The 27,971-nt window shown below is 38.6% G+C and overlaps 1 protein-coding gene across 3 annotated transcripts; it reads left to right on the forward strand.

The window, feature by feature from the left end:
* Positions 1-334: 334 nt before the first annotated feature.
* BTF3L4 (basic transcription factor 3 like 4) lies at positions 335-27,971 on the forward strand. 3 transcript variants are annotated; one of them, XM_065880045.1, is made up of 6 exons: positions 335-449; positions 3,689-3,755; positions 7,523-7,636; positions 25,850-26,051; positions 26,912-26,971; positions 27,514-27,971. In XM_065880045.1, exons 2-6 carry the CDS (start codon positions 3,702-3,704, stop codon positions 27,558-27,560), a joined length of 477 nt encoding a protein of 158 aa, XP_065736117.1. In that variant the 5' UTR covers positions 335-449; positions 3,689-3,701; the 3' UTR covers positions 27,561-27,971. The 3 variants fall into 3 exon arrangements, with proteins under 3 accessions (XP_065736117.1, XP_065736128.1, XP_065736139.1); XM_065880056.1 differs by lacking the exons at positions 335-449; positions 26,912-26,971 and having other exon boundaries at positions 3,702-3,755; positions 27,514-27,560; XM_065880067.1 differs by lacking the exons at positions 335-449; positions 3,689-3,755; positions 7,523-7,636 and adding an exon at positions 24,314-24,781.

Below are 27,971 nucleotides of genomic sequence, written 5' to 3' on the forward strand. Positions count from 1 at the left end.
ATTTCCCGTGTCTCCTGAGTGGAGACTAGTTGAGTCTGCACACTCGTGAGTCCGCACTAGTTAAGTTCGACAGTGCGTACTTAATTCCTAGTGAAAGACATCCGGCAAAAGTAGACACCCAAACAAAAATACACACAGCCCTTTTATTAGGCTCCCTACAAACTGCACGCACGGACACAATGGAACACCAGGGAGACTGCAAGCTCCAGGATGCAGCGCGGCCACCTGCACCTGCCGCTTTTCTATTGGGAGGCGCAGAGCAGCCTAGGCTTTGTAGTTCGTATATGGGCTCCCGGGATAGGTTGCTCTGGTGAGAGAGAGGCGGGGCCGGATGTGTCACGTGGGACCGACTCCCGCCGGCGCGGCCGCCTTCGTCTTTCTCTGTCTCGACTGAGGTAGCCATCTTGCTCTTGCCGCGTGCTGGTGTTGGAGAACCCTCCTTGCTTCAGGTGAGACCCCCGGCGGTCCCGCCACTCCACGGCCTTAGGCCGCTGCGCACGATCTCCCCACGCCCTTTTCTGCCGACACCCGCCAACTGCTGGGGCTGCCACTTCCGCTGTGGCGCGCCGAGTGGGGGCGGAGGCGGCTGGCTTGGCCTCTCGGTTACCGGCGGCGCAGCTGGGGGTCGGCACCTGAGGGAAGGTCCCCAGCACCACCGCTTTCTGTGAGCGAGCGGGCCTGCGCTGTTGCCGCCCAGATCCAGTCCCAGGAGGCAGGTGGTCCCCCGCCTCTGTCCTGTTATCTTCATTATTCACAACAATAATGCTGTGAGCTTTATACAGCCTATCTGCTGTCATCTCGTTTGATCCTCCCACTAGACAGATAGGGAAACTGAGGCTAGCAGCCCCCGCCCCCGAGCGCTGGAGACCGAATTCCGTTGCAGCGCTCTTCACCTCGTAATGGCAGTGTTTGTTTAAAGTCTGCCACCCTCTCTGAGACATTGCTTTGCCCGTTTTTATAGCCCCATCACACTGCCTGATGCATAGTAGGCTGTCAGGAAGTTGATGATTGACCGACGGGCAGTGTTACACAGCTCGTGAATGGAGGTTTCAACTTCCGTTCCCACGTTCTTTCACTCTACCAGATCTGTCCCTTAGGGAATGGTAACAATAGTTACCAGTTTCTGAGTATCTGCTGTGAGCCATACCCTGTGCTTGATACCTTAATCTTTAACTCTTAAAACAACTCTGTGAAGTATGTGGTGTTACACTGTTTCTAATACGGAAGGGATAGAAGTTCAGAGAAGTAAAATACCGTTCTGAAGCCCTAAGTGGTGGAAACTTGATCTTTCTGATTCCAAAGCCTGTGCCTCTCTTATTAGATAGAGTAACCCACAAAATAAAAAGTCAGGATTAAAGATTGAAATTATTTTATCTCTTTGTGAACATGGTGTATGTGAAAGTGCCCACCATAATGCTTGGAACTTAGGCACTCAATAAATGTTGATTATAACCTCATTATTTGCATCTTTTCGAGATTCCTTGAGGAAAGGGCTAAAAGATCCTAGGATCCCCAAGGAAGAATTCACTAATCATATGGCCTTAGGAAGTTACTACTTCCTTTTGGGCCTAGGAAGTGACTTCTCCCTTCTGGGCCCTCATTTCCAAATCTATTAAATTGGGAGGGAGGTGAACTTTTATTTATTTATAATTTATACCCTGCTGCTGCTTGCAAGTATTTGAGATGGCCACATGTACAAGACAGAAATAATGCCTACAATAAAATGAAGGTTGATTGAGGAATAGGGAGTTAAAGCAGGTGATCTTTGAGGTCTATTCCGAATTCTGAGCTTGAAATCTCTTCTCTCATAGACTGAGTCCAATCTAATTTCCTACTTGAATTCCATGCACCCCAACCTGCTAGTAGACAAAGGACCACTCTTCTTCCTCCCCTACCAACCTTGAGCTTCCAACCTCCCTAAAACGCTTTTTCTCTGAGGTACTCCTTGGGAACAAGTTTTCTGTTATACTGATTATCTGGAATGGACTCTGTTATTTCTTGTCTACACATTGATATAAAGAGTTAATTTTGTCCTTGCTTTGTTTCAAACAAGTCAGGACTCTATTTTGGCTTCCACCTCTTCTCTTGGGGATTGTTACTTCACAATGCCGAAGAGTCCCAAAAGGTTTACCCTGTGTCTGGTTCTAATATTTTCACTTATCCCCTTTTTTTTGTAAAAAATTCCTTAGGCTCTTTGTTAGTTCACTACACCTTCGTGGCCACATTCCTTTGAGAGTAGTGAATATTGGTCCTTTTCTGTAGATATTGAATGTAGAGATTGGGATTTACATCAGCAGATTTAAGTCTGTGGCAGAGTTGAGATTGCCACACACCTAAGTCTCCTGATTTTGTACTATAATCACACTTGCTCCTATGAAAGAGTGTCTTAGCTGCTTGAGCATTGTGATACAGTACTGAGTAAAGACTGAGAAATCATAAATTCTAAATGTTATTTAGGAACTGGACTTTGGCCTTAAAGCAGAGAGATATACAGGTTAGTGCCTAAGTACAGTGTCAGAGTACAGAACGATTAATACTTATATAATCTTTGATTCTCTTTTATCTCTGAATTGAAGAAAACAGTAGCCTTTTCATCTGAATGATGATTATAAAGAGTTTAGAGAATCAGCCAAAAAGTTTTGACAACACCCTTATCCTTTATTCCCTCTCTCATATCTCAGTAATGATCTGTTGATCCAAGAACAAGTAAAACAAGACTTTTAACATTGGCTTTTATTTGTTTACATAGTGTGGAATGTTATGGCCCATTATAAACTGAAGAATTTTTTTCCTTAGTTGGAAAGGACTGACCAGAGTAGGATTCCTGACTTTATAATGCTCTTAGAGTTTTCAAAATCAAGATTAACCTCTAAAAGTTTATTTCTAAGAGTTTCCTCTTCCCCTCCTCCCCACAAAATTTAGCATCAATGTAGCAGAGATAGGTTTTTGTCAAATTGTGCAAGGAGGCATTTTACCTTATATGCAATAATAATATCTTGACAAGTATGACATATTATATTAGTGCAAGGTATTGAATGAACTCCGTGGAAAGTGCTGCAGAAGCACTGAATGTCTGAAAATCTGGTTCTCTTTTCCTATTATTAACATACCACCTGACCTTGAATAGAGGACGGGACTACCTCACATCTTGACAGCTACACAGCCTATTGTTGTCTTTTTTTCTTTGTCCAGATTTTTCTTTTCCCTTTTTTTCTTTCTTTCATTTTTTTTTTTGTCTTCTTTTTATGGTTTAAAGAAATACAAAATGTGATTTGAGAGAAAAATGTTTACTTAAAGGTTGTGCTAATTTGGTAACAGCTCTCTGCTGTGAAAATCTTTGGGGGAAAAACTGGCTTGCAGAGATTTCATAATTGGTTAGGTTTTATTGAATGCCAAAGTACTGAATCATGCTTTTAAGGAGGGATCTTCGAATAGGTAACTTTGAATCCCATTCTATTTTCTGTTTGTAAATTCAGCTCCCTCTTGGTATTATTTAATTTTGGATTTTTTACTGTCTGGCTTATGAAGCTAGGACAAGTTATTAATATTTTTAAGAATGTAGACAATATGATTGTGGTGGTGATGCATATTACAGGTTCAGTGAACCAGAAGGTACTGTTGTATAAACAGTTATTTTGTTTTGGTAAATAAAACAGTGACTTTAACAAATTTATTTTTCCCCCCCTAGATTTACCAACAGCATGAATCAAGAAAAGTTAGCCAAACTTCAGGCTCAGGTCCGGATAGGGGGCAAGGTGAGTGTGGCATAAGAAAAACTGATAGGAGAATGTATTATTACCAGATAGTGTCATTATTTTGGATTTGTGGTCATTGAAAATCTAAAATCTTTTAAACAATCAAGATTAAACCACATTCCAATTTGAAAATAATTTGTCTAGATCTAAAATAGATAATTAGAAGATCTCTCTCTCTGTTGGTGCAATTGAAATAGCCACCTTTGAGTCTTCTTAACGTCTGGTGGATATATGAGATGAACAAGTTAACCAACCTTATTAAGCTTCCATTTTCGCATCTGCAAAACAAAAGTAATCCTATATAAGATGCTTCTAAAGATAGAGTAATATTTCTAAAACACCTAGAACGGTGTCTGGCACAGACTAAACACTTAATAAATGACAGCTATTATGTTAGACTCACCCTCAGGGCATCCCAGATATTAAGGTTATCTTGACTGGATGCCCCTACTGCTTCAGTTAGGTGTACAATGGGGCATGCTTAAGTTGATGGTACATTGTTCATTGCTAGGTTTTCCTCCCAAATTCCTACCTATTTGTCTATGTTGGTGAATATGAACATAAGCATTCTTTTCCCATGTACTTTGAAGCCTAAGGATGATCTAGTTCTGAACACTGAAAATCTTTGATTCCCTTCAGCTCCAGCCTCAGGCTCAAGGAGAATATTCTACCTTTATCTCTGCCCAATACAATCTTTGTAAAAGGAAAAGCATGAATAGTATTTACCTCAGACCTAGGGAGGGGGTAGGTAGGACACTATGTAGCAGCCCCACTGTGTCATTTACTTTGATGATAACCACAGTTTCTGGGGATGGGGACAGAAGACGGGGAAGGGGAGAAGCAACTAGTACTTTCTCCTTCTTTCATAGTGATACAGTTATATGACTCTGGAGTCATATTAACACATTCCTATAACCAAAGTACTAGTCACATTGTAGCAGCAAGTGTAATGTAATGTACCAATGCAAAAACTAGGAATATTCAAGAACCATAGAATATACCTGTAAGAACTTGATGCAGTACATCATTATTATATATTTTAAACCAGATAGTTGGCACATTCATTCAGCTGGTTTATTGAGAATGTACTATGCGCCAAGCACACAGTACATAAATAAGTCAAGGTTTCCTGCTCTTGACACAGTTCAGCTTGGAAGAGAGACATACAATTCCATTACAGAATAGTAAATGTTAAAATGAAGTACAAGGTGCTCCTGCCTAAGAGAGATAAGGACATCATCACTGAGCTGAGATTTGAAGAATAAACAAGAACAGGTGCAAGGATAAGTGGGTAGGGTGAAGGGAAGATTGTCGTTCTCACACATGCAAAGGCCCATAGGATGCTGAGATAGCATGGTGCTTAATGGAACAGCTTGCTTTAGTTTGTTATAGCTAGAGTTTAGAGTAAATAATGGATAAAGTATGGTAGCAAATGAAACAACCAGGTAATTCAGGGTTAGATCATAGTTTTGTATGCCATACTAGGGAGATTCAGATTTTATCCTATAGGCAAGAGCAACAGTAAACTACTGTAGAATTTTAAGAAGGAAATAACAGTCATTTTAAAAGGTAGCTGCCAGCATTGTGGAAAATGAAATAAAACAAGTTTGGCATAGAGGAGAACAATCGAGAAGCTACTGCTGTAGTATGTGGGATACAAATTCAGGGACTGGATATGACACAATTTAATGACCAATAGAATATGGAGGATGAACGGGTGAGAGGATTCTGGGATGATGTCCAAATTTCTGGTTTTAGAGCTACAAAACTTAGGAAATATAAGAAGAGTAGTTTGGTGGACTGATAAGCTTTTAGGCATGTTGACTTTGAGGTGCGTGAGGATCATTTGAGTTGTATCCAGCAAGCAATTGAGCTATCCCTGAGTCAGGAACACATCATAAATAAATGGCCATCTATGTAAAGAGTCACTCTTAGTTCATCCTTTAACTGGATTTCATTACAACCTTTGCTGCTACCCACAGGACTCTCTTCTACTCCCACCAGAGTTGCTGAGACTGAGGCTTCTGCCTACTCTCTATAAGCCTGATTGCCTGAGTAATACTGCAGGAGCTACCCAGAGATTGAAACCTCCTTTCCTTTTTCTTTACTCCTGCCAGGTCTCAGAAAGATTTAGACCTCAAGATATAGACTGCTCTTGGCAGTGTTTCAGCCCTGCTTTAGGTTACATTTTTTTAAATTGGCTCAGGAATTTAATTCATTGTTTTAAATAGTTTTTCAATGGAAAAAATGTATTTAGAGTTTCAAAGTATCCATTTAGAAATGAACTTTTCCTATCTCAGTAAATAGTATAATTTTCAACCTATTTGCTCAGGTCAAAATTCTAAACATCATTCTAGATTCCTTTTTTCCCTCATATCCCATATCTAGTCCATCAGCAAGTCCTGTTGGTTCTTCTGACAGTCTGAGCTCTCACCACCTCCACTGCCACAACCCTCATTTCTCATCAGGACTGCTACAGTAGCTTCCTGATTGATTTCATTATAGTTCATTTTCCACAGCAACCTCAGTCATCTTTTAAAATTATAAATCAGATCCAGTCATTTTCATGCTTAAAACCTTCCAATGGCTTCCTATTGCAATTGGAATAAAGTCCAACTCCTGCCCATGGGATTCTAGGCCACATGATCTGGCCCTTACCGATCTTTCTGATTTCATTTTCCTCCTCCTTTCCCATTGTTTACTCTGCTTTAGCCATACTGGCCTGCTTTCTCTAGAAATAAAAGGTTCACTCTTGTTTCATTCTGCTTGGATCACTCTTTCCCTAGGTCTTCCCATGGATCTCAGCTCATATGTCACCTCTTCAGAGGGGCCTTCCCTGAATATTGTAATAAAGTAGTGCTTTACCCCCATCTGATATTCTTGTCACTATGTTATTTTTTTTCTTAATACCCTTGTCCTGTTTGAAATGATGTAATTTGTTTATATGTTTATTGACTTTTCCTTCACACTGTAATGTGTGCTCCTTGAAGTAAGAACTTGATCTTTTTCATTCCTGGGTTCTAGGACTCTAGAACACTCACATAATAGGCATTTGACTCTTTTTTTTTTTTTTTTTTTTTGCGGTGCGCGGGCCTCTCACTGTTGTGGCCTCTCCCATTGCGGAGCACAGGCTCCGGACACGCAGGCTCAGCGGCCGTGGCTCACGGGCCTAGCTGCTCTGTGGCATGTGGGATCTTCCCGGACCAGGGCACGAACCCGTGTCCCCTGCATCGGCAGGCGGACTCTCAACCACTGTGCCACCAGGGAAGCCCTTTGACTCTTAATTATGTCATAATCTCCAAAGTTTCGGAATATCTTTAGACTTTATTGTCAGGGGGTGGTAGGCACTGTTAAAAAAAGCATTCCTTATAATGTTTGAAAGTTGATATAAAGCACACTAAATTATCTTGAAATTATAAATTATTTTTTATTAGAAACAATTTTTTTATTAGAAACATTTTCTTGAAACAATGTTAAAATGATAAAGGCTGGATATTGGAAAGAGTAAGAACAATTGGCTAGAAACTGACCTTCAAAAATCTGGGTTAGGCTGACAGTCTTATTAATCATCTAATCATTCATTAGACTTCATTATGTCATTACTGTGTGTGGCACCACCTCACTATTGAGTTGAAGTTGGCAGTTTCTTGAGTGAATATTATGAATATTATGTTAGAATATTAGTTAGAATATTATGTAAAGGAAGACAAGTGATTGCAGTTGTCAAATGCATGGCACGCTAACACTTCTGTTTGGTTATCTTTCAGGGTACAGCGCGCAGAAAGAAGAAGGTGGTACATAGAACAGCTACAGCTGATGACAAAAAACTTCAGAGTTCTCTAAAAAAACTGGCTGTGAATAATATAGCTGGTATTGAAGAGGTATGGTCACTTAGTAAATTGTTATTTGGACAAGTAGCACATTCACAGATAATTAACCACACTTTCAAATGTAAAATATCAGCTTAGATGAATCCAGTATTGTCTTTCTGAAGGACTATAGCTATTGAATTTGCTTATTGTATAAATTGGATGATTGTCCAAAAAAATGATTTTAGTAGACAGTTAAAGGATTCATTATACTTTTCAGACTCAAAGTATTTGCATATATGTCAAAATTATGGAACCGCTCTTGAATTTTAATAGAATAAGATTTTTTTCTAATGATACAGAAATAAAGAAACCCAAAGATTTCTTCCAGTAGGATGGACTTTTTTCCCATACACAGTCTCTCAAAGCATTACCTCAGCCAAGCTCTAGCAATAGCTTTACATGAATTGGATTTTTTATTAGACCTCTTTCAAAAATTATTCATTAAATTTTTAAATTATTTTATTATATTTTGATAATTCTACTTTTCTCAAATCTGAAACCAAAGATTGATGTTATTTCAAAAGGCACTCAAGAAAAATTATAATAACATCAACTGTTTGTGATTTGTTACCATCTAGACCTACTTCTACCTAATGATTCCATTTCTGATAGTAACCAATGTTAAAATTTTCACTGCCATCAGTTAGATTTCATTATGTCATTACTTCGTGTGGCACCACCTCACAATTTTTAGTAGATTATTAATGGACATGTGCTGTGAAACATAGATCAGAAACAATGTGGTGATGGGGATTACTATTAAAGAAATAGCAGAGTACCAAAAAAAGGCAGTGAAATGGCAAAGTGCTACATATTCCTTCAGCCATGCATATGTGAATGAATGAACACATCGTTTAAATCTGCTTTGTACTTTCAAAGTCAATATACTGATAAAACAGTAGGAAATGTGAGCCACATTTATCTTTTTTCCATTCAGCTTGATGTGGCTGTGCATTCTTACTCTGATAAATATTAGAACTTCATTTGCAAGTCTTGAAATTAAGCATTTAAAATGCTTTTTTTTTTCTGAGCTATTGAAAGCTTTTATATATTTTCATTGACCTAAAATAATTTTCAGAGAGATCATTCTCTATCTGGGGTATATTTGAGAAAAAGCAAATTTAAGCCTGTCTTTAAAAATCACAGCTTGACAGCTGCATAGCCCAGGGAGATCAGCTCGGTGCTTTGTGACCACCTAGAGGGGTGGGATAGGGAGGGTGGGAGGGAGGGAGACTCAAGAGGGAGGGGATATGGGGATATATGTATAGTATAGCTGATTTGCTTTGTTATACAGCAGAAACTAACACAACATTGTAAAGCAATTATACTCCAATAAAGATGTTTTAAAAAATCACAGCTTGATTAAAAAAAAGAATAAGTTGTAACAATGGACATGAACTCTGATAATGTTAAGCCTAACTTACTTATAAGTGTTCAGGCAATCTTATATCTTTGCCTACCTTTCTACTCTCTGACTTCATGCCCACCCCTCCCCACCTCAACACTGTTGACATTTTGAACCAGATAATTCTTTACTGTGGGAACTGTCCTGTACATTGTAGGATGTTTGGCAGCATGCCTGGACTCTACCCACTAGATCCCCAGTTACAACAACCAAAAATGTCTCCAGACGTTATTGCATGTTCTCTGGGGGGCAAATCACCCTTGGTTGAAAACACTTCTTTAGAGAGAGGAAAAGATTGTATTTACACCTCCTTGAAGTATAGATTTTAACTGCATAATATTTCCAGGGGCATGCTTGTCTAAATGTTTGGTTTGTTCAAATTTGGAAGACTTTATGGTTCTTATAATTAATAAAACTTTTAGTGTTTTATAGTGAAATAAAAAGCCAGTCAGTTATCAGTCTTTGATCTCTTCAGAATATAATCAAACTAGTTATAATGGTGTGCTGAGGTCATGGTTTATTTGTTGTCGAAATTATAAATTTTTAATGGTAGTGAACATCTGCTGTATGCCAAGCATTTTGCTAGGCAGTGATTCATAAGATATTATTCATAGTCTCTGTCGTTTAGAGCTTAAAATCTAGTGTGGAAACTAATTAGACAACTAGACAGATAAACAAATATATATTATCCATTTCAGCTTCACAGTGTCTCATGGTTGGTTGTTACTGGTTACAGATAAGAAAGCTGAGACTTAGAGAGTCAGGTATCTGCCCAAGATCACATAGCTAGTAAGTGCTGAATTCCAGATTTGAACTAAGTATGTCAAAACCACAGTTCATTTTATTCATTGATTTATCTTGCTTTGGTCTTTTTAGTTATACTTTCTTATACTCACTATTGGCCTTTTCCTCTCCTCCTGCCCCTCCTTACTCTCTGTTCTTCCAAACTCCCCCCAAAGAAAGGGACAGTGCCTGCCTTATATCCTGTATTATCGAGCACCTGCCATGTTCAGTTCATTACTTAACATTATAGATAAAAGAAATCCCCATCAGTATTTCCAAGGACATTGCTTTTTCTCCTTTTTCAGGTATTAATGTAGGTGTTATTTCCTCCCAGAAGCCTTCCTGGTAGCACACATACACATTTATGCAAAGAAGGGTTAGACGCCTTTCCTATGTGCCTCCATAATGCCCTGTATTTAATTTTATTATAGCATGTATTAAACTATATTATTAATTCTTTTTTGTTGGTATTGCCAGTGCAGTTTTGTTTGGAGACACATATCTCCAAAACGTCACACAGAAAATTAATGGTACATAATAGGCATGTACATGCTCTTGTTGCACTCCCACCCCCGTGTGTGTGTGTGTGTGTGTGTGTGATGTCTTCCAACCCTCACAGACTAGTTGTACAAAGAAAATATGCGTAAAGAAAATTAACACTGTAAGGTAACAGCTATAACATTCTGAATGTTTGAAACTAAAATGGGAAGGTTTGCTTTCTTCCTTTCCCTCTTTCTAAAATTGATTTTTTGAGAACCAAGATATTTGGTACTTTATATAACACTTTGCAGATCTAAAATAATTTTGTTTAGGCATATCTAGTGTACTGTATAATCTGGCTTGCCTCAAACATTATGTTTTGTGTTACTATAATTAAAGCAGAATTTATTTCATTTTTTTTTAAGAAAATTATGACACACGCTTGGTTTAAAACAGCTTCTAGGAGGAAAAAAGAAACTACTACATTAAATGTATACATGAAAACGTGTGTGGTTTTCAGAAACATTAAGATATGAAAAAATATATACATCTTAGAATAGAAGAAATGATTATTTTACAATTTCGTTAATTTTAACTTGGGATGTTTTCAGCTTTTTTCAAAGTGCTGAACTCTGGAAGATACTATCTTTTTGGGTTTTGGCAGTTTAAGGAAAGCAGATAAAAACATTTGAAAAGAGAAGATACTTCAAAACATCAAACCAATAGAAAGTACTTGGTTTGGTGGGTTGGAACAGAGAGATCAGAGTTGGGTTTCAAAAACTTATTGAATGCACTTCTGCTAAGTAAAATTTTATTTTATTTTATTTCATTTTATTTTTTTGCGGTACGCGGGCCTCTCACTGTTGTGGCCTCTCCCATTGTGGAGCACAGGCTCCGGACACACAGGCTTAGCGGCCATGGCTCACGGGCCCAGCCGCTCCGCGGCATGTGGGATCTTCCCGGACCGGGGCACGAACCCGCGTCCCCCGCATCAGCAGGCACACTCTCAACCACTGTGCCACCAGGGAAGCCCTGCCAAGTAAAATTTTAATCTTAGTTTCTAGGCTGTCAGTATCAGTAATTTTTTTCCCCTTCTAAAGCTTAATTTATGTCTTCTTCAAATACTTAAAAACTAAAGGACTGTTTGAATTAAGAGAGGCTTCTCTGGACTTTTATGTGTTCCCTAGTTTGTTAATTTGGGGTAATAAATTCAATCATATGTAGATTTCTTTTACCTGTTACCAAAGACAGAAATCCAAAGCTGTCAAAAAGGGGCAGGGGAGGGCTTCCCTGGTGGCACAGTGGTTGGGGGTCCACCTGCCGATGCAGGGGACGCGGGTTCGTGCCCTGGGTCCGGGAGGATCCCACATGCTGCGGAGCGGCTGGACCCGTGAGCCGTGGCCGCTGAGCCTGTGCGTCCAGAGCCTGTGCTCCGCAGCAGGAGAGGCCACAGCAGTGAGAGGCCTGCGTACCGCAAAAAAAAAAGGGGGGGGGGGGCAGGGGAATGTCAGAGACTGTTTCATACAAAAAAACCAAGTAAGTACCGGGTTTTAGGAAGAAATTCCTATGTGAACTCTGAGAGTATAATCCAGAACTAAATTTCTGAAAATGTTTTATGTTCTCTGACATTTGAAGATATTTGGATGTGCTTCTTACTTGGTAATCTAGTTGACTGTAGTGACCGTGTTGTCACCTTTCTTCTCCTGATGATAACATGCATCTATCAAAAGTAGGATCTGGGGCTTCCCTGGTGGCGCAGTGGTTGAGAGTCCGTCTGCCGATGCAGGGGACACGGGTTCATGCCCTGGTCTGGGAAGATCCCACATGCCGCGGAGCAGCTGGGCCCGTGAGCCATGGCCGCTGAGCCTGTGCGTCCGGAGCCTGTGCTCCACAACGGGAGAGGCCACAACAGTGAGAGGCCTGCGTACCGCAAAAAAAAAAAAAAAAAAAAAAAAAAGGTAGAATCTGTTTCATTTCCCAGAGATAATTGATTTCATCAGATGTATTTAATAAGAAATGTCACCAAAAATCTGCTTCTCTGGTTCAGATGGTCTAGTTGTTTCACAGAGTTTTACTATTATATTCAGAGGACAGCTTCTATCTTAACTAAGGTATGATTCTGTCTCCATGAAACCTTCCCTATCTTTCCAGGCATAATTCATCAACACTTTATCTGTACTTCCACTGCCCTTAGCTTAAATTGCTCTGCTATAATGCGTTTATTATTACAGCCTCATATTGTAGGGTGTGATTACTTATTAACCAAATAGTCTGTTTGCAGTAGATTGTAAGAATCTTGACAGTAGGAACTGTGTTTATTCATCATTTATAATCTATAGCATGCTGACTCCCATGATGAGTTTGTTTGGGGCCTGTTAAGTTTAAGCAATACTGATTATTCTAGGTGGAATTGTTTTGCAAGAAGTTAGCCATAGAGAGCTGGTGCTCAGGAGAAAGCTTAGGGCTGGGAATTTAAATTTTGTAATTGTACACATAAGTTTTACTGTTTATATTTTCCTCTTCTTGGCTCTTATTTTTCTTGAACCAGTTATACAGAAGAAGAACCTAAAGTTGACCCTTACTGCGGTTCCTTCTTCCTCCAGCTAGAGCCTCAGGTGTCAATGGGTGTACAGCTCTTAGTACAGGAGAGTGAAAGAGAAACACTGTACCATTCAACTTATTATCACACAGCAGTCTTACATTCTTTAAATATCCTGCTTTTTTTGTTTTTTGTTTTTTTTTCCCTGTTTTTTGTGTGTGTGGTAAAATAAACATAACATAAAATTTGCCTTTTTTTTTCCCTATGTGCAGAGCTTTTTTTTTTTTTGGCTGCGTTGGTTCTTCGTTGCTGCACGTGGGCTTTCTCTAGTTGCAGCGAGCAGGGTCTCTTCATTGCAGTGCGCGGGCTTCTCACTACGGTGGCTTCTCTTGTTGTACAGCGCAGGCTCCAGGTGCATGGGCTTCGGTAGTTATGGCTCACAGGATCTAGAGCACAGTCTTAGTAGTTGTGGCACACAGGCTTAGTTGCTCTGCAGCTTGTGGAATCTTCCCAGACCAGGAATCGGACCCATGTCCCCTGCATTGGCAGGTGGATTCTTAAACACTGCACCACCAGGGAAGTCCCAGATCTTTTTTTTTTTTTAACAATTTTTTAAAATTGAAGTATATATGGGACTTCCCTGGCGGTCCATTGGTTAGGACTCTGTGCTTCCACTGCAGGGGCACAGTTTCAGTCCCTGGTTGGGGAACTAAGATCCCGCAAGCCGCGTGGCATGGCCAAAAAAAAAAATACAAGGAGTGTTCTGCCTATGTTTTCCTCTAAGAGTTTTATAGTATTTGGTCATGGTTAGGTCTTTAATCCATTTTGAGTTTATTTTTATATATGCTGTTAGAGAATGTTTTTATTTCATTCTTTTACATGTAACTGTCCAGTTTTCCGTGCTCAAGTTATTGAAGAGACTGTCTTTTCTCCGTTGTATCTTGCCTCCTTTGTCATAGATTAATTGACCATAAATGCGTATCTTTATTTCTGGGCTTTCTGTTCTGTTCTGTTGATCTATGTGTCTGTTTTCATGCCAGTATCATACTGTTTCATTGCTCTAGCTTTGTAATATAGTCTGAAATCAAGGAGCATGATTCCTCAAGCTCCATTCTTCTTTTTCAAGATCATTTTGGCTTTTCAGGATCTTTTGTGTTTCCATACAAATTTAAAAATTTTTTGTTCCAAGTCCATGAAAACTGCTATTGGTAATTTGATAGAGATTGCATTGAATCTGTAGACTGCCTTGGGTGGTATGGTCATTTTAACAATTATGATTCTTCCAATCCAAGAACATGGTATGTCTTTCTATCTGTTTTTTGTCGTCTTCAGTTTCTTTCATCAACGTCTTAATAATTTTCGGAGTACAGGTCTTTTGCCTCCTTAGGGAGGTCTCTATTCCTAGGTATTTTATTCTTTTTGATACAAAGGTAAGTGGGATTGTTTCCTTAATTTCTCTTTCTGCTATTTTGTTGTTAGTGTATAGAAATGCAGCAGATTTCTGTGCATTAATTTTGTATTCTGCAACTTTACCAAATTCATTGATGAGTTCTAGTAATTTTTTGGTGGCATGTTTAGGATTTTCTATGTATAGTATCATGTCATCTGAAAACAGTGACAGTTTTATTACTTCTTTTCCAATTTGGATTATTTTTATTTCTTTTTCTTCTCTGATTGCTGTGGCTAGGACTTCCAAAACTATGCTGAATAAAAATGGTGATAGTGGGCATCCCTGTCTTGTTCTTGATCTTAGAGGAAATGCTTTCAGCTTTTCTCCATTGAGTATGGTGTTAGCTGTGGGTTTGTCATATGTGGCCTTTATTATGTTGTGGTAAGTCCCCTCTATGCCCACATTCTGGAGAGTTTTCATCATAAATGGATGTTGAATTTTATCAGAAGCTTTTTTGGCATCTGTTGAGATGATCATATGCTTTTTTACTCTTCAGTTTGTTAATGTGGTATATCACACTGATTGATTTGTGGATTCTGAAAAATCCTTTCATCCCTGGGATAAATCCTACTTGATCATGGTGTATGATCCTTTTAATGTATTGTTGGATTCAGGTGCTAGTATTTTGTTGACGATTTTTGCATCTAGGTTCATCATAGTGATATTGGCCTGTAATTTCCTTTTTTTGTGGTGTCTTTGTCTGGTTTTGGTATCAGGGTGATGGTGGCCTCATAGAATGAGTTCAGAAGTTTTCCTTCCTATGCAGTTTTTTGGAATAGTTTCAGAAGGATATGTTTTAACTCTTCTCTAAATGTTTGATAGAATTCACCTGTGAAGCCATCTGGTCCTGGACTTCTGTTTACTGGAAGTTTTTAAATTACTGATTCAGTTTCAGTACTGGTAATTGGACTCTTCATATTGTCTATTTTTTCCTGGTTCAGTCTTGGGAGATTGTACCTTTCTAAGAATTTGTCCATTTCTTCTAGGTTGTCCATTTTATTGGCATATAGTTGCTTGTTGCCTCTTATGGCCCTTTGTGTTTCTGTGGTATTGGTCGTAACTTCTCCTTTTTCATTTCTGATTTTATTGATGTGAGCCCTCTTCCTTTTTTTCTTGCTGAGTCTGGCTAAAGGTTTATCAATTTTGTTTACCTTTTCAAAGAACCAGCTTTTAGTTTTATTGATCTTTTTTATTGTTTTCTTAGTCTCTATTTCATTTATTTCTGCTTAGATCTTGATGATTTCTTTCCTTCTGCTGCCTTTGGGTTTTGTTTGTTCTTCTTTCTCTAGTTGCTTTAGGTGTAATGTTAGGTCATTTATTTGAGATTTTTCTTGTTTCCTGAGGTAAGCTTGTATCTCTATGAACTTCCCTCTTAGAACTGCTTTTGCTGCATCCCATAGGTTTTGGATTGTCATGTTTTCGTTTTCACATGTATCAAGGTATTTTTTGATTTCCTCTTTGCTTTCTTCAGGGATCCGTTGATTGTTTAGTAGCATATTGTTTAGCCGCCATGTGTTTGTGTTTTTTGCAGTTTTTTTCCTTGTAGTTGATTTCTAACCTCATACTGTTGTGTTTGGGAAAGATGCTTGATATGATTTCAGTTTTCTTAAATTTACCGAGGCTTGCTTTGTAGCCCAGCATGTGATCTGTCCTGGAGAATGTTCCATGTACACTTGAAAAGAATGTGTATTCTGCTGCTTTCAGATGGAATGCTCTATACATATTAAGTCCATCTGGTCTAATGTGTCACTTAAGGCCTGTGTTTCCTTATTGACTTTCTGTCTGGATGCTCTGTCCATTGATGTAAGTAGGGCGTTAAAGTCCCCTACTATTATTGTGTTACTGTTGGTTTCTCTTTTATGTCTGTTAACATTTGCCTTGTGTATTGAGGTGCTCTTATGTTGGGTACATATATATTTACAATTGTTATATCTTCTTGGATTGATCCTTTGATTGTTATGTAGTGTCCTTTTTGTCTCTTGTAACAGTCTTTATTTTAGAGTCTATTTTGTCTGACATAAGTATTGCTACTTAAGCTTTCTTTTGATTTTCATTGGTGTGGAGTACCTCACTTTCAGTCTGTATGGGTCTCTTGATCTGAAGGGAGTCTCCTGTAGGCAGCGTATATATGGGTCCTGTTTTTGTATTCATTCAGCCAGTCTGTGTCTTTTGGTTGGAGCATTCAGTCCGTTTACATTTAAGGTAATTATCAATATGTATATTCCTATTGCCATTTTGTTAATTGTCTAGTGTCTAGTGGATTTGTCTAGTGGACATGTCTAGTGGATTTGTTTTTGCAGGTATTTTCTTCCCCTTTTTTTGTTCTCTTCTCTTGTGATTTGATGGCTATCTTTAGTGTTATGTTTGGATTCCTTTTTCTTTTTTGTGTGTATATCTTTTATAGATTTTTGTTTTATGGCTACCATGAGCTTTTTGTATAACAGTCTGTATATTCATGCTTGTTTTAAGTTGCTCATCTCTTAATTTCAAATGCATTTTAGATGCCCTGCATTTGTATTCTCCTACCCTCATGATTGTTGTTTTTGGTATTATATTTTATATCTAATTTTTTGTGTATCCCTTAACTGCTTATTGTATATACAGATGATATTACTACTTTTGTCTTTTAAACTCCCTACTAGCTTTGTGTGTGGATGATATCGTGCTTTATTGTATGTTTGCCTTTACCAGCAAGCTTTTCCATTTTGTAATTCTCTTGTTTCTAGTTGTGACCTTTTCTTCTCTGCCTAGAGAAGTTCCTTCAACATTTGTTTTAAAGCTGGTTTTGTGGTGCTGAATTCTTTTAGCTTTTGCTTGTCTGTAAAGCTTTTGATTTCTCCATCACATCTGAACCTCGAGAGCCTTGCTGAGTAGAATATTCTTGGTTGTAGGTTTTTCTCTTTCATTGTTTTGAGTATATCATCTCTCCCTTCTGGCATGCAGAGTTTCTCCCAAAAATTCAGCTGATAGCCTTATGGGCGTTCCCTCGTATGTTATTTGATGCTATTCTCTTGTTGCTTTATATATTTATTTATTTATTTTTGGCTGTGTTGGGTCTTTGTTGCTGCCCACGGGCTTTCCCTAGTCACAGTGAGCAGGGGCTACTCTTCGTTGTGGTGCAGGCTTCTCAGTGTGGTGGCTTCTCTTGTGGAACACAGGCTCCAGGCGCGCAGGCTTCAGTAGTTGTGGCTCATGGGCTCTAGAGTGCAGCCTCAGTAGTTGTGGCACACGGGCTTAGTTGCTCTGTGGCATGTAGGATCTTCCCAGAACAGGGCTCGAACCCGTGTCCCCTGCATTGGTGGGTGGATTCTTAACCACTGCGCCACCAGGGAAGCTCCCTCTGTTTTTTTTTGTTTTTTTTTTTTTTTGGGGAAGCTCCCTCTTGTTGCTTTTAATACTCTCTTCATCTTTAATTTTTGTCTTTTTTTTTTTTTTTTTTTTTTGTGGTACGTGGGCCTCCTGTTGCGGGGCATAGGCTCTGGATGCACAGGCTTAGCGGCCATGGCTCACAGGCCCAACCGCTCCGCGGCATGTGGGATCTTCCCAGACCAGGGCACGAACCCGTGTCCCCCGCATCGGCAGGCGGACTCAACCACTGCGCCACCAGGGAAGCCCTAATTTTTGTCATTTTGATTACAATATGTCTTAGTCTGTTCCTCTCTGGTTAATCCTGTATGGGACTGTCTGCTTCCTGGACTCGGGTGACTTTCCTTTCCCAGGTTAGGGAAGTTTTCAGCTGTTATCTCTTCAAATATTTTGTCAGGACCTTTCTTTCTCTCTTCGCCTTCTGGGACCCCTATAATCTTACTATTAGTGTACTTGATGTTGTCCCAGAGATCTCTTAAACTGTCTTCATTTCTTCTCATTCTTTTTTCTGTTCAATGGCAGTGATTTCCACTAGTCTGTCTTCCAACTCACTGATCCATTCTTCTGCCTCATTTAGTCTGCTATTGATTTCTTCTAGTGTATTTTTCATTTCAGTTATTGTCTTCTTCGATTCTGTTTGGTGGTTCTTTATATTTTCTAATTCTAAACTTCTCATTTCTCACTCTGTGCACCCCTTCTCTCCTGAGTTCTTTGATCATTTTTACAACCATTACCCTGACCTCTTTTTTTGGGTAGATAGCTTATCTTCACGTCACTTAGTTCTTCTGGGATTTTACGTTGCTTAGTTCTTCTGGAATTTTACATCAGTTCTTCATTGTCTGAAACATATTCCTCTGATGTCTCATTTTATCTAAATTCCTATTTGTGTTTTTATGTATGTAGTAGGTTAATTATGTTTCTCAACCTTGGAGAAGCGGCCCTCTGTAGGAGACGTCATGTGCGTCCCAGCAGTGCACTCTCCTCTCATCACCCAAGGGCCAGAGGCCAGCTGGTCCCAGGGTAGTATCTGGCCTGTGTTTGCAGACTTGGTCTGCAGGCTGCAGAATTGTAGTGTTCTTGCTTCTGGTGTCTGCCCCCAGGTGGGCGAGTTTGGTCTAGAGACTTATGCAGGCTTCCTGGTGGGAGGGGCCAGTGCCTGCCCACTTGTGCGTGGAGTGGGGTCTTGGCCCTCTGGTGGGCAGGGACATGTCTAGAGGTGGCTTTGGGCTTAGGAAGTCTTTAGGCAGCATGTCTGCTGGTGGATGGGGCTGTGTTCATACCTAGTTAGTTGTTTGGCCTGAGGCCTCCCAGTCCTGGAGCCTACAGGCTGTTGGGAGGGGCCAGGTCTTGGTGCCAAGATGTCAGCCTCCAGGAGAGCTCATGCAGATGAATGCTCCCTGATATGCCCACTACCAGTGTCTGTGTCCCCAGGGTGAGGCATAGCTACTCCCCAACCCCTACCCCGCCTACCCAGGAGACTATCTCAGACCAGCAGGTTGGTCTGACCCAGGCGCCTATCAGATTACTGCTTTTGCCCTTAGTCGTGATGCACATGAGATTTTGTGTGCACCTTTAAGAGTGAAGTCTCTGTTCCCCCCAATCCTGTGGAGCTCGTGCAATAAAGCCCCGCTGGCCTTCAAAGCCAAATGGTCTAGGGGCTCTTTGGGGGGCCCAATGTGGGGCTCAGAACCCTCACTTCTGTAGGAGAACCTCTATAATATAATTACTCTCCAGTCACCCACCCAGTGGGTATGGGATTTGATTATATCTCAAGTGTGCCCCTCCTACATGTCTCGTTGTGGTTCCTTCTTTATGTCTTTTCTGGTGGGTTCCAGTCTTTTTTATCAATGGTTGTTCTGTAGTTAGTTATGATGTTGCTTGTGAGAGGAAATGAGCTTAGGGGTCTTTCTACTCTGCCATCTTGGCCTCTCTGAGTTCCCAATTTCCCCTTCTTTCTTTTTTTTTTCCTAGAGAATTCTCTTTTTTTAAATACTTATTTATTTGTCTTTTATCTTTGGCTGCATCAGATCTTTATTGCGGCATGTGGGATCTTCATTGTGGCACGCAGGATCTTTCGTTGCGACACATGGGCTCTTCATTGCGGCTCACGGGCTTCTATCTAGTTGTAGTGTGTGGGTTTTCTCTCTCTAGTTGTGGTGTGTGGACTCTATAGTTGTGGCACATGGGCTCCAGAGCGTGTGGGCTCTGTAGTTTGTGGCACACAGGCTCCATAGTTGTGGCATGCGGGCTTAGTTGCCCACGGCATGTGGAATCTTAGTTCCCCAACCAGGGATCGAACCCATGTCCCCTGTGTTGGAAGGCAGATTCTTTACCACTGGACCACCAAGGAAGTCCCTCCCCTTCTTTCTTCTAGAGATGATTTCACCTGTTATTCTGCTTCCTCTCCATCATCATTTCACTGATACTCTGCAGCATTTGCCAAGACTTTCCTTAAAATTCTATGCTTTGCTTCTTGTCCTTTCTCCTACTTCATTGTATCCTTATTTCCTTTGCTGTCTCCTTTTGTTTTCCATTCCACTAAAACTATTATTTCCTCAAAATTTTGTCACTAGCATTCTTTATTTGCTCCATTAATAGTTCTCAAAATTGGTCTTGGGACCACTTTTTTTCAGAACCATATAGGTTACTTTTAAAAGTTCAGACTCATTGATCCACCAGAGAACTCCAGAATTAGATTCCCATTTTAACCAATTTTTTTTTCCATTTTAACCAATTTTAAGTGTACAATTCAGTGGCTTTAATTACACTCACAATGTTATGCAACCACCACCATCATCTATTTCCAAATTTTTCATCATCCCAAATAGAAACTCTGTACCCATTAAGCAATAACTCCCCATTCCCCTTTCCCCCAGCTTCTGATAATCTCTCTTACTTTCTGTCTCTGGATTTGCCTGTTGTAGATATTTCATGTAAGTGGAATCATGTAATAGTTGTCCTTTCATGTCTGGCTTACTTCACTTAGCATATTTTCAAGGTTCATCCATGTTTAGCATGTACCAGAACTTCACTCCTTTTATAGCTGACTAATATTCCATTCTACGGGTAATACCACATTTTATCCATTTGTTTATTTATGAACATCTTTTGTTTTTAAAATAGCTTCCACCCATCCCCCATAAAAATACATTGTCATCATAGAAAGTTAAGGGTATGCAGAAAATATGGAAAAGATATTAGCATTCAGTCATAACTCCACTACAAAGAAATAACTACTCTTAGTCTTATATTTCTTTCCTATCTTTATATGCATATATATTTAATATATCTGAGACTGCAGTTAGATGTACAATTTGGAATCCTTCCTTTTCCAAATAGTATTATATTACAAAAATTGTTTCATGTCATTAAAAAATTCTTCTTAATTGTCAGTCTAAATGTCTACATGTATTCCAGTATATGAACATACCATAATTTAACATTTCTTTATTTATTATGCATTATAATGCTTTAATAGTAAAGACTCACATGTTGGACTTTTATATACATAAATATTTATCTTCTTCTCCAAGTTCCTTAAGACAGTTTCTTGGAAATACAGTTGCTGACTGAAAGATCATGATCAGTTTTAGAACTCTTCATCCATATTGCCAAATTGATTTTCAGAAAGGACATGCCATTTTATGCTATCTACAGCATAGCTACAGAGAATCCATCTCATCAGACTCCTGCCACCAGAGCATAAGAGAAAATGATCCCAGCATATCATATAGTCTAATAATGTCTGTTAGCTTTCACTTATATTAGTAATAATAGGTTATGCTTCATACTAGCCTTTAGATATAAGCAGGTGCTGAGCTTAAAAGGATTGAATGTGAAAGATACTGACTTATGGGAAGTGTGTGCAAAGGCCATAATCCTCAAAATCTGACATCCCTTAGCCTTACACAGTCCAGACACTTACGTGTCTTATTCTTAAAATGTCTGTTATTTCACCCCATTAAAATATAGCAGGAAGGCAATAAAAGATTAATTTCCTAATAAACATTTAAGTGCCACTACATACAGGAAGGAGTAGCAATAAAACTTGATTTTAAGACAGTTATGAACTGCAGCTAACTGGCCTAGCGGGGACTTTGAAACAAACAAACAAAAATTACATAGCATAAGAATTTAAACCCCCTCTCTGAACTGAGAGGGCAGTTAGTTACCGGCAAGAGCTGTGGAGTCAATCATAACTTTGTAATCCTCCTTATAGCCATGAAAACTTATTGCTATGTAGGAATAAAGCGAGCATCAGATTTACCAGCTAGAAGGCTGCTACAGTTAATATATGTGCCCTACTCAAAGGCCAGCAAGGGCAGGGGTTGTTAAGGTTTTGATAAGTAGCGTAATTGGGCCACCCAGCAGTTGCCTGGAATGACTTAAAATAGCCTTCAATTCTATAGAGCAGTTGGGCTGATTCTGAAAGGGCAGAACAATAGGAAAAATCAGGCCAAAAATACAGCCCAGGAGGTTCTGGGTGTCTTCATTGGGGGCACTACTGGTGCTATTTCTGAACCTTAATATGACCCCTCATCTAGCATTTGGGGAAGTGAGATCTGACAGCATCCATGATTTTAGAATAAGTTTTATAGGAGGTGTCCATTCAGCAAATTTGAGTGACTGTTAGATGCTGACAGTTGGGGGGATACTGTATCTCGTAAGGCAATGGCCTCTGATCTCAAGGAGTTCACCTTCTAGTAAGGTCAAAGATTACAAACAATTATACTACAAGATAATTCTATATAATATCAGTTTCCATGAAGTGCAGAAGGTGAATAAACCACCTTAAGTTTTCACAGAGAAAGAAGCATCTGACCCAAGTCTTGGATAACTGGGAACTTACAATGTGGAGAAGCAGAAAAGGGTTCTTCTAAACAGTGAAAACAGCATATGTAATTGCACTATGCGTGAGAGGACAAAGTACTTTTTGGTAACTACGAGACATGTCAGTATTAATTAGAGCAAAAAATAAGAGAAAGGGCATCTGGAGTTTTGGACTGGGGTCAAAAAAATGCCTGTTCGGGACTTACCTGGTGGCACAGTGGTTAAGAATCTGACTGCCAATGCAGGGGATACGGGTTCGAGCCTTGGGCCAGGAAGATCCCACATGTCGCAGAGCAACTAAGCCCATGCGCCACAACTACTGAGCCTGAGTCTAGAGCCCTTGAGCCACAACTACTGAAACCCACGTGCCTAGAGCCCGTGCTCTGCAACGAAGGGTAGCCCCCGCTTGCCGCAACTAGAGAAAGCTCATGTGGCAATGAAGACCCAATGCAGCCAAAAATAAAAAATTTTTAAATTTTTTTAAATGCCTCTTCCTCCATAACTCAAGTAGCATTCTTTACCTCAGCTACCTGTTAAGTGGAAAAAACACCGACATAAATGGGATGCTTGATCGATTGAAAAAGGAACCTGAGTGCTGTTGTAGTAGCTAGTTTAATAATCTTTGTTTATTTGTCTGCTCCTTGTTATTATACTGTATATAGATTGTATGATTTACGTAGACCAAACAGCAGTAAAATCACTGGGGGGAAGTGAAGTCTTCATATGAAATGCATACAATTTGCTTTGTGAATTTAGCAAATTCCTTATCCCTCCTTTTGCCTCTAAAAGAGTTGGGAAGTGTCTAACTGATCTTGCTCAGCCCAACAATTAATCCTTTGATAGTTCTAATAGCCTGTATCTAGGAGCCTTATATAACCATGTCATTTGCTCAGTAGAGGGGAAGGAATGTTAGATAGAAATAAAATATTCTGGCCTTTTTAACTTCTAGTATTTCATTCTCTCTATTCTAAAACTAAACTCTCCACCCAATTCTGGACCTTGCTGTTCATGAAGCTACATCTTTTATACAACCCCATTTAAAACAACGATTAATAAATTTATTTGTATTTCACAGTCTGGGATGGCATTCATATTGCTTTTCACACTAAACTCAAACAACATATTTTAAACTACAAAGACCTACATCAGGCTGTAAAATGTGACTTAACATTTAGCCTTTGGAAAAGAAGCTTGAGCAGAAGGAAAATTCATGAATTTATTTATTGTTTTTTGCCCCATGTTAGCCTCTTATTTTGCTGCCAGTAAGGTATATATTATCCATATATCAGCTGTTATTTAGCTTCCATTCTGAGATAAATATTTCTCTGACAAGCTTTTATGGTGCTACAGAATTGAATTTTTATAGACAAATAAGTGTTTTAAGAATGAGAATGACATCATAGGAAGGAAACTAAACAAAGTTGGGAAATCCAGGTTCAAGTTGTGGGTTTGCACATAACCAGCTGTTTGTCCTTGGGTATGTTGCTTAACCAAGAGCTCTTGTCTTTAGTATTTATTTCTTTAACAAGAGATTTGAACTAGAAGACCTCTAAATTCACCAAATATATGGCCTGACTTTTTTGGAACAATATTGATTTCAAATCTCTTGTGACTTCAATGTTTGTAAATAAAAAATATCTCATATTACAATGTTTGAGGGCTCTTTTCACACCTGGAAGTATTGTAGAAATCCTTTATTAAATTAAGTGATTTGGTCTTGATTTGGAAAATATAGTCCTACCATATCTTTATTCTTTTCCCATACTAAAATTATGTGATTCTAGGATAGATCCAGAGCAGCATCCCATTTCATATCTACTATGCCACTGCCTTCTCAAGCCATTCCTCTCCTATACTTTCAGCCATTTTTCCATTTAACTTTTCTACTTAAACAGTAATTATCTTCAGAAGTACATAGTTTATCTTTTTCTAAAGTTAATATAAATTATTTTTAACTTGTGATGATTTTTGTTCAGGACAGCTAGATTGAATGCTTACTCTGTGTAATATTTGTGGGGTTTAGTTACAATTTTCTAGGGGATTTGCCTTTATTTTCTCTGTGTTCCAGGTCTTGCCTGAAATTTAGAAGCCCCTTTCTTCCCCTTCCTTTCTGGTGCTGTCTATCAGTGGTGGTGATCACCTCTGAGGAAGAAAAGCCCACTTGCACTGACCATGGAGAACACTCAGCATCTCTGCTTGATTGTGACAAGGGCAGTTTTTGGATGGATCATGAAATGCTTCTAAAGTAGCCAAGAGTTAACTTTCGTAACCTTTTTATATAATAAGCATGTTACCACCAAGGTAACTTACCCAGTGAAATCAACTACATAGTGGAATCACATTATTTACACATTTAACTTATATGCAAATACAACTCTACTAAAACACAGAGTGAGAGAGAAAAATAACATTTTACATAGTGCATGCACATTCAGCCTTCCTTTTCAGTGAGTCCTAGGCAATGAAATTAAATCTGAAGCAGTCAGTTCATATTGGTGAAAGCTACAGAGAGAATGTGAGGATGGTTTTAAAGGTCTCCTAGTAATTGATAAATGTTCAGATGGCCAGGCAACTGGGTGGGAGAACTTCCTTGTCATTTACAAGGGTTTTTGAAGGTTGTTGAGAAGCTACACTTAAAAATCAGAGAAACTGACAAAATCCTCTACAAAGAAAGACATGAAGAGAACAAGTTGAAACTTTTGTAAATTTACTAAGTATTCAAAGGAGTGAAACACCTGATTGATTAAATTTCTGAGTGTTCTTTATGGGTTTTCAGTGGTTATTTTTACCATACATTATTACCCCCTTACAACCTGTCCCATAAGTAAGATGCTGACTATTGTACAGATACAATAGTATCTATTGATTTAGTTTGCTAGTATAAATTAAGAGAATGGGTAATTTCATTATGAAGCCAATTCGTGGCTGATAACTCCCATTTTTTTTAAATGTGGGCATGAACTTCTTCCTCGCAGTAGAAATCTTTGAATTTAAAATCTAGATTCTAGGGAATTCCCTGGTCCAGTGGTTAGGACTCAGTGCTTTCACTGCCGTGTGCCTAGGTTTGATCCCTGGTCGGGGACCTAAGATCCCACAAGCCATGTGGCGTGGCCAGTAATAATAATAATAATTTTAGATTCTATAATAAAATGACTATTTCTTGACCATCCTAGTAATTTATGCCATGTACATTATTTTACTTTGTCACTAGGGTTTTTTTCCACCCAAATCCACGGCTTACATAATTACTACATTGGGATTGCATAACTAGCTCCCAAGTAAAAATCAGTAATTGGATAAAATGTTCTTTAAAACATTTTTAAAGTTGTACCAAATATGTGAAATACATTTTTTTCTGTGATCACACAGGTGAACATGATTAAAGATGATGGGACAGTTATTCATTTCAACAATCCCAAAGTCCAAGCTTCCCTTTCTGCTAACACCTTTGCGATTACTGGCCATGCTGAAGCCAAACCAATCACAGAAATGCTTCCTGGAATATTAAGTCAGCTTGGTGCTGACAGCTTAACAAGTCTTAGGAAGTTAGCTGAACAGTTCCCTCGGCAAGGTAGGTATTTCAATTTAGTGCCTCTTTCCCTCCTCACCTTACTTAAAGAACCTAATGATTTAAAAGGTGTGTCCATTTTATGCTAGAAGGATTTGCCTGTACAGAAATTTTACTTTTTGTAATATTGTATGCTTCATAAATTTTTGAGTTTGTTCCTTTAGTAATTATGCAGTGTAGCATGTAGAATATTCAGATACATTTTGGTAGTAATATAGAGTGTTGGGAGGTAATTACTTAAAAGGAAAGTGCCAGGATCTGCAGGCCACATTTTATAAACAGTTGATTTGGTATTCACTTCTGACTAATGACAAGACAATAATGTTATCACAGAACTATATTTTCATTTAATATTGTTGATTGTGCTATAGATGCAGCAACCATAAGTTCTGAGTGTCCAAGATAGTTCTGATTTCAAATGTGTCTTGTCATCCCTAAAAACTCAGAGCCTGTTAGTTCAATGCTAATACTACAAAGCTAGATAGTTTTACACCAAAAGAGATGGACAAAATCTTGAATGTTGATTTTTTATTTGGAGAATATGGAATTTGGAGAATTAATTAACTATAATGTCTTTATTTAAACTCACCTAAATTATTCCACTTTGCATGTAAGTTTTACCTTCACTACCCATTGAAATTGCGAACCATATTTAGTGTATATCTAATGAAGTTAAACTTTTAATAATTTTAGTATCAAGTAAAAAAATATGGCATTTAGATTAGGCAGTATTTAGCTTTTTCTGAACAACTATGTAAGATTTGTTTCTAGAACTATGTAGACAGGAAAAAAGGATAAACATTACAAGTATTTGGTAAGGGTCTTTGTTCTCAATGACTAATTTTAAAATAAACTTTTTGTAGTGTTGGATAGCAAAACACCAAAACCAGAAGACATTGATGAGGAGGATGATGATGTTCCAGGTAGGTGACATTTCTTCAGTTTTAAGATTTTTAGCATCCTGTTTATCTCATTTAATTCATTGCATGATCATTTTTCAGTTTTTTGTTAATGGTGAGCTTGTGAATTTAAATGGGTTCACAACGATGTGCATACAATCTAATGAAACAGGATAAAAGCCCTCCCGTTCAGAACTTAGAAATTGTCACACAAAGCTCTGCTGCATTTATTAAATTGGAATCTGCCTTTATTAAATTGGAATCATTGTGATTATAAATTTGCATAGTTATTGTTACATTTCTGTAGGAATTATGATTGACATATGAAAATGCTAGTCACCTTAGTTTGCATAGGCAAAAGAAGACTAACATTTCCTTAGGGTTTCTGTTTTAAGCAGATAAATGAAGCATTATTAGTGAAATGCCACCAATTCATTTCTGCCACTTATGTTTTCAGGCTAATTCTAGTAGCAATAATTTTGTTTTTGTTAGGCTAGAAGTTAGTAATTGCATTTTTACCTCTTTGTCTTTTTGTGTATCTTTAACTTATTTACTTTTTTTTTCAGATCTCGTAGAAAATTTTGATGAGGCATCAAAGAATGAAGCTAACTAAAATTTTTTCTGGTTTTTGGAAGCTGGCATGGACTAGATTTAACAAATCAGCTATGTGGTTCCAAAGTTTTACAGACACGGAGAACATCAGCTGTTACTAGTTCAGTAATATAAATATTTTGTATATTAATAATGCTGTTTGTTCAGCATTTTTCGATCATTTGATTTTGCATTTTGCACTTCCTCCCAGGATCTATTCTTTTGGTCAAAATACGAAGTGTTGGTGCAGTTTGAGGGTGTTTTGGGTTTTGATTCTTGGTTTTTTTGTTTTGTTTTTTGTTGGGGTATTTTTAGTGTGTGTATGTGTATGTATGCGTGTGGGTATGTGTGTATACAGTGGAGAGCAAATTGGAAAGCAGTTTTATTTATCCTCCTCCTTACCCCAGTAGAAATAAAACAAATCTTTACATTT

This window comes from Phocoena phocoena, chromosome 1, assembly GCF_963924675.1.
Source record: "Phocoena phocoena chromosome 1, mPhoPho1.1, whole genome shotgun sequence".
In the NCBI taxonomy this organism is placed as follows: domain Eukaryota; kingdom Metazoa; phylum Chordata; class Mammalia; order Artiodactyla; family Phocoenidae; genus Phocoena; species Phocoena phocoena.